The sequence below is a fragment of the Haplochromis burtoni genome, unplaced genomic scaffold (assembly GCF_018398535.1).
Source record: "Haplochromis burtoni strain Fernald_Lab_line unplaced genomic scaffold, NCSU_Asbu1 Contig_80, whole genome shotgun sequence".
In the NCBI taxonomy this organism is placed as follows: Eukaryota; Metazoa; Chordata; class Actinopteri; order Cichliformes; family Cichlidae; genus Haplochromis; species Haplochromis burtoni.
Genome location: NW_024582441.1, coordinates 65,726 through 82,047, shown reverse-complemented (window position 1 = coordinate 82,047; position 16,322 = coordinate 65,726). Strand labels below are relative to the sequence as shown.

The window sequence follows — 16,322 nt, the reverse complement described above, 5'->3', positions numbered from 1 at the left end:
TAAAACGTGTGCCTGTGGGAGTGGCCGACGCATAAAGGGAGAATTGAGCGGAGCACTTTCACTTTGAGCTGTGCCTGTGTCTGAGTAGGATACAGAGGGATAGGGAGAAATCCAGGGGAAGAGGTCAGCTCTGGCACTTTATTCATTAACCACTTTTAAGGGACAGAGACAGAGTGGCCAGGAAAATTCTAGGTCAGTAGTGAGAAAGGGAAAGGAGAAAAGATTTAGAAAGGAAAATAGAAAAACAAGGCTTTCAAAGTGAAAGGCTGCAGCCACCCTGGCTTCAAGTGGGAAAACCCAAAGTGAGAGAGCATGTCGATGTGAGGTGACAAGTGGGGCATGTGCATGGAAAGTACCAAAGGACCCTAAGTAAAGAGAAGGGGATGATCTGAGGGATGTGAACAGGAAGACTAAATATCAAGCAGTGAAGAAGAAGAGACAGAAGCCTGCTCTTTCAAAGACCTGTAAAAAAACCACAGGAGGAAGCTTCGCCTTTTACAGAGTGACAGTGAAGCTTGCCTGCAGAGTCACTGCTGTCAACAAGAGAAATGGACATGCAGTCAAGATAAAACGATGACACTGCGAGGTGAGAAACTATTATTTTCATGTTAAATTTTTGTCTGTTTTTCACCCTTTTTAAATGCCTGTGAGATTATAGTGAAACAGCAGTCCTGGTTAATGCATAGTGAGATTTAAATGGTGAATCAAAGTTGGTTTTTTTGCGCCACTTTGAAACATCACAGCCATTTCTGGTGCCCTAATTAAATTAGAGATGTTGCAATCGTAGCCCAGTGTCTCCTGCTGTTTTCTTTTTTAAAAAAAAGAAAGAAATGGCTAATTTACACAGGAAATGATGTCATGTTCTTTTTAGTAGCTATGCACTTTGAACAAGCTACAAACCACAGAAAGTTTCCAGCAATTATGTGACTTGTTTTCTGTGGCTTTCGCTCTTATCATGTCTCCAACAGTTCTACTGTTGCTGTCATTACTAACTGCCCCATGTGGTGGATGTGAGTTTGACCTGGAAGGTGTGAAAAATATCAAAGGGACCATCGATTCGAGTTCAGCAGGCTTTGTAAGTGAAACTCTCTTTACTTCGTTTCTAAATATTTACTTCTATGTCCATATAGACCTGTGTGGTCCTTCTGGGTATCTGGCTTCTCATCTTTGCCTCTTTTCTCCCTCCTTCAGCGCACAGTGTTTCCTAAGGATTACTATGTGGTGCATCGATATACAAGACACATGCTCTGTGACACCGATCCGGTGAGTTGTTTATATAGGAAGTGCTCATATAGATCTTATATATCCTGTTCATTTTAACCTTCTCCTGAAGCCCACTTGGGTTTTTTTTTAAAGAGAATAATTACTTGCTTTTTTTCTTTGGTCGTCTTCCACTATAACAAGTCACATGCTCTGTTTAATAACAGTCTGTTGTCCCAAGTGGCCTCCAGCCTCTCTCGTAACACGGTTACTTGTGTGGTTCTTGCGGTGATTTGTCATGTGTTTTACATGCTAGTCCTAATTTTGGGGTTGTTGTGTTGCTCTGTTTTTCCTCGCAGTGTTGCGTGTTCCCTGCTGCGTATGTCCTCCATGATTCTTGGCAAGTGCTCCTGACAAACCTCTGGGAGGAACACTTAAATCACTCTCTTGTTGTGGAACTTACACGGACACTGGATAAAATTATTAGCAAGAACAGAAACATGGAAGTACGTATTCTCTTTTTCTTGTCGTGACATTGCTCGCTTCAGTATCAAGTAGCTGTTTCAAACATGACTTTGTTAGTCAGATTTGTTGTCTTGATAATACTGATCTCTCTTCCTTGTTTCCTTGCTGCAGATGTTTCGGGAGGAGACAGACTTATCCCAGTTCTCCTTGGTGTCTTCCTCTCCAGAAGAACTCCTAAAGTTAACATCAGAACTTTTTAGCCGGTGGATTCAAATTGGGTGCCCACCTTCAATTGAAACATGCACCCTGCCCAACTTGCCACCGTCTGTTGAAAGGAAGGACTACAGCCCATCAAGGGCCAGACTTTTAACCACTAGAGCGGTAGACAATATGAAATCTGGCAGGATTATAGACACACCGCCACTGTCCAGTGGGGTTCCCCCATCATATTCTGCATTTGTTTGGAGCTCCTTATTATTAAGACTCTACTGGTGTTTGCTACCATAGTTGTCAAAAAGGGTCTTATATATATCTTTATAGGCACTGATGACTGTTTTCTTAAGTTTTTGTCTTTGTGTTTCGGTGTGGTAAGCTTTGTGAAACTCAAGTGTTACATCTGATGCACAAAATTAGAGCAAACCACCAGTCTCGCCGTCCAACAGTGCTCTGTAAGAGGTGATATCGCAGATGTAATCCAATAGCATCACTATTTAGAGCAAGCTATCTATGGTTTATGTTCTTCTTGCTAATGGGCATTGCCTGCCACTGTTTACAAATGGATGTATATGTATTTACTTTTGTACAGAAAAATAAATTAAAGACATTTAGATATATGCATCGTTAGCTTTTGGTGTAACTTGCCAGTATCCAAAGTCTGTGTTATATTTATTACAGTATTTTGAATGTACATTTACAGTTAGGCTGCTTAAGTAAATGTGCTTAAGTGTTGGGATATACATATTTACTTTTTTTTTTCATTTAAATACACTTTTACGCCACATTTTAGAGGTAAATACTGTCATTTCTCTCCACATTTGTAAAAAATGATTATGCACTGTGGCACACGGAAAAACTCAACAGTTTATGAAGTTGTTCAAATCAGTGCACTGCCAATTACAGCTGTAATGCCTGCATAATGATACTGTAGCCTATGATCAGTACTAACTTATGACATTAATAAAACTACAGTTGCAGAGCAGTCACAGGTGCAATTCTTGCCCAATTTGCATTTGTAACTTTGCAGTGTGGTGCTGCTATTTGCAGCAGCAAAGTATTTAATCAGTCGGAGTTATATGTTTACAGTTTTCTCCCTGCTGCTTTTAAGAGATTACGTTTTGTGTTTAATCTTGCATTCCAACTGCAAGAGTCTGCATTCGTGTGAACTCAACCGTAGATTCTCTTGTAAAGAGGCAGCCTTTGTGTGGAAACTCTTCAAATATATTCTGCAGCTTTAGTTTTAAAAAAAAATTAAATAACTAAAAAGTCTAAGAGATCAGTTGCAGATGACAGAGGAATGTGTGGTAGAACAGCCCGGGATGTTAAGGCTCTTGTCAAAGACCTCGATGAGTAATAAAAGAGCACTTGTCTCTACTTGTACTCAGCTACACGTGAAAGAAACACCTTCGTCCTGACAGAACCCCCCGAGTAGTTTCACAATCTCTTAAATGTGAGTGTTTGTTAAAAGAGCAGAGAAGGTTTCAAGAGAATCTCTGGCACAATTTTAATAATGAAATTCAAACACAAATGTAAAAGAAAGAAACACATGCTTAGACAAACGTGTATAAGAGAAATTGCCCAAGTATTCTTATGAATTTAGCATAGCAGCTTTTATGGCAGTTTCCCAACACCCTGATAGAGTCAGTGCAAAACTATCTATAAATTATTGCCAGTGAGTAGCTGTGAGTCAAAGCCTGACTTCCCATTAGTGGTGCAGGGACTGCTGAGCCCCCTGCCAGTACCAGGCTGTGCTGCGTAAGATGTAGTACAGCACATTCAAATAAATCTCATTAAATCACACAATCATGACTCAGAGGTGAAGACTCTTTACTGATCGGTGCATGGACACGATCCCAAATGTTCTTAAGCAAAAGGCTAATTATCTTCCAGGGAGGAGACAGAACATTTGCCATGTAGCTAACGCTAACAGTGTCCACGCTAATAATGTTCACGTGATCCTCAGGGCTTACAGTGTGAGACAAACAATTGCAAGCCTGGTCTTTCCTGGCAACAGGGGCTCTTTTGCCAAAGAGGTCAGCTGAATTCCCGTAAACAGGGAGAGAGGGGCGCCGCTGGTGAGGAGGGTGAGCGGCGTTTAAACCACGTGGCCGCTGCCTGCACCGGAAGTACGCCACACCGTGCCTCTGCCAAGATGTCTGCGCCCGGTGAGCACGCCGTGGAGGAAAACGAGATGGAGGAGATGGACGAAGCAGGCAGCGATGAGGACGAAGGGGTGGAAATGGAAGAGGAAGGGGCAGAGGGAGAGGGAGAGGAGCAGAAGAAAGTGTACGTGCCCGGGATCGAGCCGCTTGAGCCCGGGGAGGAGCTGGAGATGGACCGCTCCGCGTACCGCATGTATCACGAGTGCCAGACAGGCAAGTTAAAGTCATCATTACTCCCAATGAAGTTCACGCTTCCAGCATGTGGGATCTCTGGGCTTAAGTTACCTTGTTGTTTATGTTCAGGTGCTCCATGCCTGAGCTTCGACATCTTAAGGGATGGAGATGGAGACAGCAGGGAGCAGTTTCCCCTGTCCATGCTGCTCTGTGCGGGCACGCAGGCGGACACGGCTCTGAAGAACAGGTACAGGACCACTGACCTTTAACCCACACCTTCATTACTGTCGGCACTCAGCATTTAATCCGAAAGCACCATTTTTAAAGGTCCTGCTCAATAACGCCGGATGTCCTGCACCTCCGTGTGTTTATTTTGGTCGTTTAAACTGGTGTCAGTGGTTAGTTTCACAAATATATTTTAGAGTGATCTGTCATGTTTGGCCTGGAGTAATTTTATCCAGCTGACATAGTGCAAGAGGCAAGTTAAACCCATAAACTCCCCCCATCCCCCCAGTTTTTAAATACATATTTATTCGTAGCAGCATTCAGATGGCAGTTGCATAACAACATTTAGGCAAAGTTAAAATGAGCAAACACAGCACCAGAGGATAAAATAATGGCTTGCAAATATTATTTAAGAGCAAGACTAATTAAGTAAAGTGATTACAAAAGGATATTTTTGAAATTTAACAAGAGCAAGTACAAAAACCATAAGCAGAGGGAAGCACTTTTGCAGTGGGACGTGTTCATTTTTGCGTGAGAGGTTGGACTGGACTGTTTTCCACTAATTCTAAAAAGCTTGGTTAGGAAGCTGCATCCATTTGTGTGCAAACTTCCCAGACAAATATAATTCCATATTATTACTAATTGGGTACTTTGAGCCGCTCCCTTTTTCCCAAGGGGTCTGAGTATGCATGCTGATTTGGTATAGCTTTTAGCCCGGATGTCCTGAGGTAACTTTCCAGTTTATCCAAGCTGGGGAATTGTGAGACCTGCGGGTTTAAATGTGTTTACTACTAATTTGTTCCAAATACTAGAATTTTTCTCCCTAAAAATGAAGCATACAGTTGTTGGACACTCAATACCACACAGCGGATTGTTCTATTAAAAATATGCCAAAGGGCACGAACAAGTTTGGCACACAGCAGCTGGCTGCAGCTGCTTGATCCTGGCACAGCTGGGAGTCAGAGTTATGAAAAACATCCAAATGAAATCCAAGTCGGTGAGTTATTAAATTAACACACACTCCTGTACAGCTGTTATAATGGGAGAGATTGGCTGCAGAGACCAGGATGTAACCACGGTAGCTTCATGGCTGGATTTGGGCATTTTAATGCTTTGGCTAGCCTGAAGCGACTGTTTGAGCACCTGTAGTTTTTGGCACTTCCGTGGTTTTGTTTTTTTAGCTGTGTAAGCTACAGAGACAGACACCTATTCATGCTCATATTCACACCCAGCTTTAAGTCACCAGTTAACTGTAAGCCGCTCGACTGAAGGAGAAAGTGAGCTAAAAGAAAACACAGAGCGGCGCCACCCAGTCTGTTGGAAGTTCAAATCCCTGAACCTTCTAGCCGTGAGGCCACAATTAATATTCCATTTTCCTCCCTATTATTACTAGGACAGTTCACAGAATAAAGGCTGGCTTACTCTAATTTTAAAAGTCACATCACTGTAACGCAGCTAATCAGTAGCACAAAGTGAGCACTTGGTCTGTTTACTCTGGAGTATTGAGTAGGGAGAGTTAAAGAGTTCAAAAAGCTGAAAGCAGGCATTAAGCTTCACCACATTTAGAAGCGACAGCAGCTCAGCTCTGCTGCAGCCATGTGCCGAGCAGTAGAGCTGAACACAGGTATTTGTAGTTGCATTTTTATCCTAATTCATGGCAAAGTTGTCCTAAGACAATGAGTTTATGTAGCAGATTAAGTTGGTCATCTATAGTCTGACTATAGTTTGATCACAGTGTGAGATAAAAACAAACGTGTAGATGTTGTAGAAACTCTGTTCACTCACACTTTCTCATTCATACAACAATAAAAGAATACCAATGCCAGACACGGTGGGCCACAAGCCAGGTTACTGCAAGTGCTGATCCCAAGCTCGAATAAAAAGGCTAAGGGTTGCATCAGGAACGGCATTTGGCAAATCAAATATGCAGATTATCACGAGAGCTTTTTATGTACTGGCCCGGTCAAGGTCCGGGTTAATGACAGGCAGCTGGAGGAAATTGTGCTACTGCTGGGCAAAGAAAAAGGAGGAGTAGTAAGGAAGGTCTGCTTGAAGGCAATGAAAAAGAAGGAAAGGTACAAGCGAGGGTGCTAAACTGCCAGGCAGGAGGAAAAGAGGAAGACCACAGAAAAAGGTTCACGGATGTAGTGAAGGAGGACATGCAGACGGCTAATGAGACAGAGGAGGAAGCCAGAGATGGAGTGAGATGGAGGCAGATGTGCTGTGGCGACCCCTAAAGGGAGCAGCTGAAAGAAGACAAAAATAACCATAATTAACCTTAATAAGTAACAATAAGTAATACCTGTGAAAGATCCCTGCTTGGATGCCAGGAGGAGAAACACATTCGTTCAGGTTCAAGACCTCTAATTAGATTAGAGGATGGATGTTTTTACATTAGACCAGTATTGCAGGAGTAGTGGGCAAGACTAAACCTTGAAAATGATTTTAATTTCTTTAAATTTAAGACCTCCAACAACTTCATTCCTTATTTAAAAAGCTGCTTTGTGCAGGTGTCCCCAGGAGGTGTCCTTTCATCCAAAATCATCGCATTATTGTTAGGTTTCCATGTGTAGTAATGTTAAATTCCCCTTATTTTCCCTGTTGTACATGTTTATTGTTATTATTACCAAATGTGTTGTTTATAGCAGAGGAAAGCAAACTCTTTAATGTCTAAGGGAAGATTCTTTTGGATGCTAACATTAAAGCATTGACTCTCTTCACTATAGACCACACCACAATGTTGTTTTTATATGTTTGTTGTTTGGATTTTCCTGTGATGCACAGTTTCAGTTTTGTTCTGATGTCAGCTCTCGTACTGTTCCCCTGAAAGGTCTCCTTTCGGTGGAGACTTCAGTGGTCAATTAAAGGTTATTGGAAAATCTCAAGCACTCAAAGATGAAGCACATTGACGCAGGATAGTTTGATTTTTCTTTTTGGACTGGGGTATGTCCCAGAAATCAATGCTAATAAATTAATTGTTAATTAATTGTTTTTTGTTTTTTGGCAGACTTTTGGTCATGCGCATGTATAACCTTCATGGAACAGAGAAGGACAAAGAGGAGGAAGAGAGCAGCGATGAGGAAAGTGATGAAGAGGAGGAGGATGAAGAAAAGAAACCACAGATGGAACTGGCCATGATGCCCCACTATGGGGGGATTAACAGAGTCAGGGTATGTAGACGTTTATAAGTAAATAAAATCAGTATCTTGTGCATCAGTTTTTCTTAATTCTCTGATGAGTCGACTAATTTTGCTTCTTGGCGTCCAGGTGACTCAGGTTGGAGAGCAGTCATTAGCCGCTGTGTGGTCAGACAAGGGACAGGTGGAAATCTTTGACCTCCGTTCCCAGCTGGAGGCCGTCCACAGTTCTGCTGCTATGGCTGCGTTCATCAAACAGCAGAAGGAGGCAGCAGCGCTCTTCAGTTTCTCAGGGCACATGACGGAAGGCTTTGCAATTGACTGGTCGCCTAAAGTACCTGGTATGTGAGGCTTATCCTGTAAGACTGCTATACAGATGTGAAAAAACAAAAGAAAAGCAAAACAGCTCACCCTGTGTGGCAACATTGTTTTGTGCAAGCAGCCAGGTCCCTGATTGCACCTGGACTACTTCGTTATCTGATTGACATGATAAAAACAGTCTCCACCTTGTGCAAGATATTTTTGTTCCCATGTTCTTAACTGTGTCTGCCCGTGCAAACCTGTCATCGGGAATCAGAAAAGTATTGTCCACTGCAGGGCTGACACCGGTGTATACATCAGAGAGGGATCAGCTACAATTAAAAACGTGCAGTAGTTTTAGTGAAAAGATGCCAGTGTGGGCTTTTATAAGAATAACGCTGGAAGGAAATCCACCTTAAAGTGCCGACAAAGAAGAACACAAATTCCTCTTAAACATGTAAACGGGTTGTTTTTATTTGCATGTATTTGAATGTCTTTGAAAGCTGCGATTGACTGAGATAAAGAATTGAATAAATGTCTGTCAAAGATTAAAACGTTAATTGTTTTGTGTTTTGTTGGCAGGTCGGCTTGTCAGCGGGGACTGCAAGAAAAACATCCACGTGTGGGAGCCGCGGGAGGGGGGGACTTCCTGGCAGATTGACCAGCGACCTTTCAGCTCCCACACAAAGTCTGTGGAAGATCTGCAGTGGTCGCCTACAGAAGCTACAGTATGTTTGTACACCAACGGTGACGTAGTGGCACAAACTTTGGCAGATTGTGCTCGCTGGCTTGTTGCACCCTTAACCGCAGCGGTAACATTAGTAGGAGTGTCTGTTCTGAATCTTAAGAATTGTGATGTCTATACATTTCTAGGTATCTTCCACTAAGGTTAAGTCCCTGGTGATGTGTGGGTAATTCGTTGAAAAAATTGGGTGCGGTCACGGAGCAGAATTATGGAAACTTGCTGTTAAATGGCACCTGGTAAAAATAGAATATGGTAACACTTGCTGTGTGGCACCACAGAGTTGTGACATAACAAATTACAGCCCAAACTATGTAAATTACGCGAGTCTTAGCGCAGCAGTTAGTCACCAAACCAGTTTGTGACATGTCGATGTTCGCCCTATAAGACTGGGTGTTTGCATTTATGAAAGTATTCTTTATTTATTTATTTTGGATTCTCAGGGCTTTTCAACTTGTACAGTCTTGTCTAAAATTTCTTGCTGCAGTAAGGATCATTAAGCATGCAAAGCCCACCAGAGCCCTCCCCTAGTAAATTCTTAAGAGGAAATAGTTCCTTGTTTGTGAAGGCTGTTGGATCTTATTGTGTTAATAGTTATTGTAAAGTAAACTTTTAAAGTAACTGGACTCTCTTTCACCAGGTTTTTGCATCTTGTTCAGTGGATCAGTCTATTCGGATCTGGGACATCCGCGCCCCGCCCAATTCAATGCTCTCAGCCAATGAAGCTCACTCATCGGACATCAATGTAATCAGCTGGAACAGGAGCGAACCATTCCTCCTGTCAGGAGGGGACGATGGACTCCTGAAAGTGTGGGATCTGCGACAGTTTAAGGTACAAAAGAATAAATGGAGGCAATACATCTAAAGATAATTATGTAATTCTAATTAAACACACATTGCACTCACAATAACAGAGCTATTATCAGTGTGCCAACATGTCACTGTGACCCACGATTAGTGTTAAATGGAAAACAATCTTTAGGCTTGTGCTGTCAGATTGTCTCACCTCTTAGTGTTCCGGCCCCACCTAACATTAGTTGTACAGTTGTGTAACAATAATAGCTTTAGCTGTTGCCTCCCTTCTAAATCAGGAAACTATTTTAATATATTTGGTGAAAAAACATTTGCATGATTTATTACAGAGAGCTGAATGAGACTTTCACAGCACACAAAGTCCTAGTTGCACCGTATGAGCGACATATTTAACCCTTTCCCCCATAATGACGAGTTTAGACACCTCTGTGTACATCGGTAAAAACATGAGCACAGATCACCCTTCTGATGCACACCCAGTCCTTTTGTTCTTCAAGCAGGCCTGAAGCATGACAGTAACTGCTCTGTTCAGTGGTTGCTCCTAGTATGTTTTCAGAGTGAAACCCCACTGAGCTGAAACTGTATGAACAGCTGTCACACCTCACTGCTCTCCTGTTCCTGTAGACTGGGCGTCCCGTGGCCAACTTCAAGCAACACAGCGCTCCCATCACCTCGGTGGAGTGGAACCCCGTGGACTCGAGCGTGTTTGCCGCCTCGGGCGCCGACGACATCGTCAGCCAGTGGGATCTGTCTGTGGAGTCGTGCGACGTGGGCGCCAGGGTGGAGGCGGTCAGGGACCTTCCCCCTCAGCTGCTGTTCCTGCACCAGGGTCAGTCTGAGATCAAGGAGATCCACTGGCACCCGCAGATGCCGGGCATGATGGTCTCCACGGCTCTGTCGGGATTCAACGTGTTCAGGACGATATCCGTGTAGCGTTTGTGCGTTTTAGAGACAAATGGATAGTTTTGCATTTACATGACTGATACATGTGTAACAAGCACTAAGAAGCTTGTAATGTATATAAATAAGCTGTGTATGTAATAATTCAGCTCTTTGACATTTATTTTCCAACAAAGGCACCACATTATGGTCCCGTTTAACTTTCAGCCTGTATGTTTACAGACTTTTGAACTTTTTAAGGCATCACCTGCATGCTTAAAATAAATTTTTGATAACTTGACTGCTCTGTCAGTTTTTGAATTGCTAAAGGAAAAAATTAGTTTCCTGTCAAACATCTCTAACCTTTAATATAAATGGAATCATAATGAAAACGATAAAATGAAACACTTTTATTTCAGTATTAATGAGTGTGAAATTTCACTCTCACCAGCAGCTACCTGGTATAGTTGGATCTCAGGCATTTAGCTTTTCAGCAACTTTCCTTGAAACAAAAGCCGAGGCTGGTTTCTATCTTTTTGAAGTCGCTTTATTCTTTTCACTGTAATCTTTGTGAAACCACAGGCTAACGAATGTGTTAACCAGCATTTTCAGCATGAGTTGAATGGTATTTCCCTTTTACAGCATTATGAAGTAACACAACAACAAAAAAAAAAGCAAAAAAATAGCAAGTCCACTGCTGCTCCTGATTTAAAATCACATGATTGTCTTTGCATTTTAGTGTTAACCCAGCCCCACGGCCTTAAAGGAACAGCTGTGCTAATAACTGCACTTTGATATCAAGTCGCATTTGGTCTGAGCCGTTGTAAGATTTGGAATGTGACACATTCACAGTAATTATTTATAGACGCCGTCTCTCGCAACCCTTTGAAGACCTTTTCAAAGACTTTAATAAACATGCAATATGATGAATATGTAGTAAGACACTCGTATATCACAGGGTACAATAATGTAAGTGTATAGCTCCCTTTAAAGACATCAAAGACAAAAGAAATTAATTAACGATGCAGTTTAATTTAGCTTCAATCAAACTTTCCGCTGAGCTTTGATTTCTAAAGCAAAAACGTCCAAGAATGAAAAGAAATCAAAGTGTCGCAAACTTTTCACTTTCATTACCAAAACGGCTCACTGATTTTTTTTTTTTTTTTTTCTTCTGATCAAATATCAAGTCTTCTGCAAATCTGTTACCCTGGTAGATAAAAACAATGTCTTTTCCAGTTGAGCAACATCGTCTCATTAAGTTCTGAAAAATCCAGTTTGAAGTCAGATATATCGTATTTAAACCTCCCATTCAAAAGCTACCGAAAAAGAAAGGTACTCTGAGAACGCAGTCCTCCACCAAGGCCAGCATCCTGTTCTGTAATTTGAAACGAGGTCATCTGGATCCACATTTGGTATGTCCTTTGCTCGTGTTCCAACTCTCCGCAAAGTTCAATAACATTCAGCTTTGTATTTTTTGCGTAATCTGGTTCACGGCCAAATCAACATCTTTGGTCACACATGGTATGTCCTTGGTGGAGGAATGATGAAATAAGGAAAATACAGTATATTTGATTTACTTGACAGCAAAGATTTGTTGGTGTAGTTTATCCCCTATAAACCGATTTCATCATCAAACTCATCTTCAAATGTGTAGCCTCGTCCTTCTTCATCCACCTCCTCCTCCTCCTCTGAATCAGTCTCTGAATGGCAGCTGCCAACCCTCCTCCTGTCCAATGGGGTGACCCCTTCATACTCGGAGCTTTCTGACGAGGCAGGACTGGGCGGCAAATCTGCATTGTGATTGGTGAACTCAATTTCACCTCCATCAGCTGGACTTTTGCCTTTCTCGCTCTCACTCCTCACTGGGCTATTACATGCTTCCAGATCCTGATCCTCTTCCTGGAAGTCAAACCCTTGACTTTCTTCCTCTTCCGATGCCTGACGAATGATCTCCTCCCGTTTATCGCTGAATCTCACCTTTGGTCGTAACCCCTTTAGCTTCATCCCGTTCACATCTGGTATCCTGCTGTCTTCCACCTGGATTCCGTCATGCTCTGCCAAGTTCTTCCCATTCAGCTCTCTCTGCCTGTTCACAGACATCGCCGCAGCCCCTTTCCCCTGCTTTGTTTCCACTACCTCCTGATTAGAGTGGAGCCCCAAACCATCCATTACGCCTAGTACATCTCCAAGCATAGATGGACCCAGGTCCAGGTCTAGGTCCAGGTTTAATGAAGACACTGAGTCAGAGTGCCGAAGCTCATTGTTCTGCGGGCTTTCTGGTGCATCTGCATTAAGATCACTGTGGTAGGAAGAAGAAACAATCCCAGGACTCGCCGGGTCAGGTTTGGGTGAACTCGGGCCAAGAGTGGACAGGAAAGAGGTATCGCCAAAGGCGTCTCCTCCCCTGCCGATGTGCATCGTGTGACGAAAATCACCCAGCGGGGCTGAGATCATGGTAGGGTCCAGGCGAGAGGCCCGGGATGATTTGTGGAGTGGCATGACTGTGAAGAAAGGCAGGTAAAGGAAGGAAGAAGGCAAAAATTAAAAGGAAGGATGAATTATTCAATTGTTTTGTTATGACAGCACTTCCTGAATGAAGACACAAAAAGAACAACAACTAGTGAATGAACAAAAAGTTCAAAAAAGCACGTGTACAATGGAGGGCTCCAGTGATAGGACAGGCCAGTCTGAAAATCCACCATGTTGTGCAATATTGTGGGAAACTAGTGAGCGTTTTGGCACTGGTGCAGCTGTGAAGGCCATGCTGAGACTTGTACTTGAAGAACACTATGCAAAGTTAGCACATACTTTTCTTTGCCCTCAGGGGTGTTTGTAGACAAAACCACGGTTAAACAGTTTCTACAAAAGTAGATCTCTAAGTTAAAAACAACCGGTGGACATTAGATTAAACCCTGCTCCTGCTGAGCTCATTATAACATTATTTAATTAAAAAGAAGGGCTAATTAATGGAATAAGCGCTAGCCATTACTGCACATTATATTTGTTAATCTCTCGAGTCACCTTTATAACATGTTATACACTCTGACTGAAGCCAGTCTCCACGTTTGGCTGCAGTTATGGGTTTAGCAGGGGAGGGGGGCTGCAGGCCTGTAAGCCCAACCCTCAAAGTTTTCCAATAACAATTCAAAGTAAATGTTCTTTAGATAAATATACAGCTCTAAGAAGTATTGGTAATGGGAGATGCGGCTATTGATAAACCAATCAGAGAAGCGTGTGGATCAATGTAAAACTCAGCTTATCAACTGAGTGTGGGCGCCACCAAAACATGTAAAGTATTTAGAAAAAAACTTACTTTAAAGCGTGAACTCTGGTCTTTGGTTGGCTCCCTCTCCACTCTCCAGCTTTTTCATCTGGCTTTTCGCTTTCGCTTCCCTCTCAACTTTTCCCTCGCTCTTTTTTCTCGCCGTCGTCCGCCTGTGTGAGTTTTCTTTCTCTTTTTTTTTCCTCCAAAGGGATGGGCACGGGCTGAGGAAGTGACGCGCCAGTTATTGGAGCGAGCTGGATCAAAGTGCTGACGACTCTATCGCACAGTGTTAAATATAAACCAGACCCACGAACGTGACCTGTCTGCTGCCCGGTTTGTGTTCACAGTTAAACTGATTCAGAGTTTCTGTGAATGAGTGAGTTTAGTTACAAATGTAACGAATGGCTCCTGTCACGAGGTGTGCGTGTGTTTGATCTTTTTAAGGGAATGTTGCCAAAATGTAAATACTGCTAAAGAAAAAAAACAAAACAGAGTCCTGCTCACTAACCACACATTGGGGTTCGTTTCTTCTCATTTTACTTGAAGGACCACCTAACTTTTTAATAGCTAGCAAATTGCTTCTGTAGCTTTATTTACTATTAAAATAAAATAGAAATGTATAAAATAAAAAATATGAACGAAATAATCGTTTTATCTTTTTTTTTTTTTACATTTATTGTGTTTTGTGCTATATAAGACTATATACACTGTATACAAAAGGTCTTTAGTTATTAGCTTGTTTATTTTGTTTTATATCACTTTTTCTATTTGATTAAGGTCATTTGTTTTATTTATTTCTTTATTATTTTTTAACAGTTTATTATTTTTTTCCCCTTATTGAGATTCTTTTCGTCATATTGAATTTTTTCTAATTTAGCTCTGTATTTACTGATTTCAGTTCTTGGGTTATGGATTGTGTTTTATTTTTGGCTGTTATAGCACAGTATTTTCCCAACTTTGGGCACATCTTAAGTCTTTTCTCATCTTACTCTCTACTGTCCAACTTTCCAACCTTTACCACTCAACCCCAACCATCTCAACCTCACCAGACTCCAGCTCTTATTTGTTGTTTCCATTTTTCATTTCTCCTAGCTATTTGGGATTAATTGGGTTTGATAAGCAGAGAAACAAAGCATCATCTAAGTAGTGCACTTGTTTGGCTTCATTTTAAGATGAGGATTAATAAAAAATGTGGCAGTTCTTTCTAGAGAAATCAGAAATTACTCATGAACACAACACAATCCAATTAATAGACAGAGCTGTCTTCATATTCCCTGATTTAAGATTAAAAGCTCTTATTTATCAATGTAAGTGTGACATATGCTGCTGTAGTGCTCTGTTGACCAATTAAAAATTGTACAACTTTATCAAAAAAAACTTGTCCAAGATCGCTAAAATGCTTCAATTCCTAGACAAACAGCACCTCAGTTTTACCTTCTCTGTGCTGTGTTGACATCTTGCACACTGTTTTAACTCAGTTGAGCTACACAAGCAGCAAACAATTTTGATGTCATGCTGAATGATGTAGGGTGGACAGAATACCTGCAATTATGTTTTCAAAGGAATGCAGTCACACAGGCCGGTTGACACACTCATATTTTTGAAGGGTTTCCACCTTATAATTACTTCGCATAGCTAACCACATCATTTACATGTGCACTAAGTCAGGATTCATCTTTTTAAAATAAAAAAAAAGGCCAGACAAACCCTGACTTTGGGCCGACAACGGGAGTAGAGCAGAGATGCTTTTTAGGATAGTATCAGACTTCCTCCCCTGGGTAAAAGCAAACAGAAACATTAACACAGCAAGGTATTCATACAATAGGACCGGTTACTGAGTCATTGTGAGTGATTTCTCGTCACAAATGCCAAACATAGTTTGGTGATGATGTAGCCAACGAGCTGCTCACTCAGCCTTAGGCACGTTTTCCTTCACCGTGAGAAATGAGAAGTGAGGTATTTGTTTTCAAAAGCTGCACCCTTAAAATGAGATTACTCGTTGAAGGCCTACTTTTTACTTTACATTTAAGATGAAAAGGAGCACTTCTGTTTTTTTTAATTAATGTGTCAACAATAAAAGCAACGCAGCAGCATGTCTTTCTTTTCTTATCAGAGTTTAATGTTTGATAGCATCATGCCCCCAAGATTAACCCCATGATTTCTCCTTTAACACACATCACGACTTCATTGTATGCTGACATGTATGATGATTTTCAGAGATGTTCATTCAAGAGAGTCTTCTAAAGACTCTCTTGAATGAACATTTCTGAAAAATGTGTGTGTGTGTGTAGTGGTGGGGGGATTTCTGGAAACGACTAAGGCAGGAAATGACTCGCCTCCCCTCAGTAGTACTCACACTAGCACAAACACACATCCTGCAGCTGTGTGTGCTTCACGGGAAGTCAAAGGGGAAAATGGATCATGAGAACTGTAAAAAAAAAATAGCTACTGTTGCCCATCATTGATTAAAATAAGAGCTGCCCTCATTTCTCATTGCCAGACATGGTCAACTGTGGTGAAACTTGTTGAATGTCGTGAATAAAAACTGACACTGGTGCTGATAATAGGATTAATTTGGGGGCTCTGTATAAATCAAATTCAAATCAAATTCAAATTCAAATTTTATTTGTCACGTACACAGTCATACACAGTACGATATGTAGTGAAATGCTTGGACAACTGCTCGTGACCTAAAGAAAACAAAAAAGGAAAAGGCTATGAATAAGATAGGAAATAAATATGAA

The 16,322-nt window shown here is 41.6% G+C and overlaps 3 protein-coding genes across 3 annotated transcripts; 2 read left to right on the top strand and 1 right to left on the bottom strand.

Moving 5' to 3' along the window:
* Window positions 1-38: 38 nt before the first annotated feature.
* Window positions 39-2,863, top strand: zgc:174888 (uncharacterized protein LOC558116 homolog). The gene is made up of 5 exons (XM_005925340.3): window positions 39-586; window positions 969-1,075; window positions 1,192-1,263; window positions 1,560-1,706; window positions 1,837-2,863. Exons 1-5 carry the CDS (start codon window positions 574-576, stop codon window positions 2,170-2,172), a joined length of 675 nt encoding a protein of 224 aa, XP_005925402.1. The 5' UTR covers window positions 39-573; the 3' UTR covers window positions 2,173-2,863.
* Window positions 2,864-3,966: 1,103 nt separating this feature from the next.
* On the top strand, window positions 3,967-10,614 carry grwd1 (glutamate-rich WD repeat containing 1). Its single transcript, XM_005925341.2, has 7 exons — window positions 3,967-4,256; window positions 4,347-4,464; window positions 7,450-7,612; window positions 7,710-7,920; window positions 8,462-8,607; window positions 9,262-9,453; window positions 10,059-10,614. Exons 1-7 carry the CDS (start codon window positions 4,034-4,036, stop codon window positions 10,365-10,367), a joined length of 1,362 nt encoding a protein of 453 aa, XP_005925403.1. The 5' UTR covers window positions 3,967-4,033; the 3' UTR covers window positions 10,368-10,614.
* Window positions 10,615-11,188: 574 nt separating this feature from the next.
* cdc42ep5 (CDC42 effector protein (Rho GTPase binding) 5) lies at window positions 11,189-13,874 on the bottom strand. The gene is made up of 2 exons (XM_005925342.3): window positions 13,627-13,874; window positions 11,189-12,814 (listed from the first exon to the last, which is right to left on the bottom strand). The coding sequence occupies exon 2, from the start codon at window positions 12,810-12,812 to the stop codon at window positions 11,925-11,927; it is 888 nt and encodes a 295-aa protein (XP_005925404.1). The 5' UTR covers window positions 12,813-12,814; window positions 13,627-13,874; the 3' UTR covers window positions 11,189-11,924.
* Window positions 13,875-16,322: the final 2,448 nt, after the last annotated feature.

Excerpts from the sequence above, each read along its gene's own strand:
- grwd1 (XM_005925341.2), top strand. The coding sequence starts at position 4,034 with ATGTCTGCGCCCGGTGAGCACGCCGTGGAGGAAAACGAGATGGAGGAG. Across the intron at positions 4,465-7,449 it reads GACACGGCTCTGAAGAACAG|ACTTTTGGTCATGCGCATGT; the intron begins GTACAGGACCAC and ends GTTTTTTGGCAG. Across the intron at positions 7,613-7,709 it reads GGGGGATTAACAGAGTCAGG|GTGACTCAGGTTGGAGAGCA; the intron begins GTATGTAGACGT and ends CTTGGCGTCCAG.
- cdc42ep5 (XM_005925342.3), bottom strand. The coding sequence starts at position 12,812 with ATGCCACTCCACAAATCATCCCGGGCCTCTCGCCTGGACCCTACCATG.
- zgc:174888 (XM_005925340.3), top strand. Across the intron at positions 1,076-1,191 it reads ATTCGAGTTCAGCAGGCTTT|CGCACAGTGTTTCCTAAGGA; the intron begins GTAAGTGAAACT and ends TCCCTCCTTCAG. Across the intron at positions 1,707-1,836 it reads GCAAGAACAGAAACATGGAA|ATGTTTCGGGAGGAGACAGA; the intron begins GTACGTATTCTC and ends TCCTTGCTGCAG.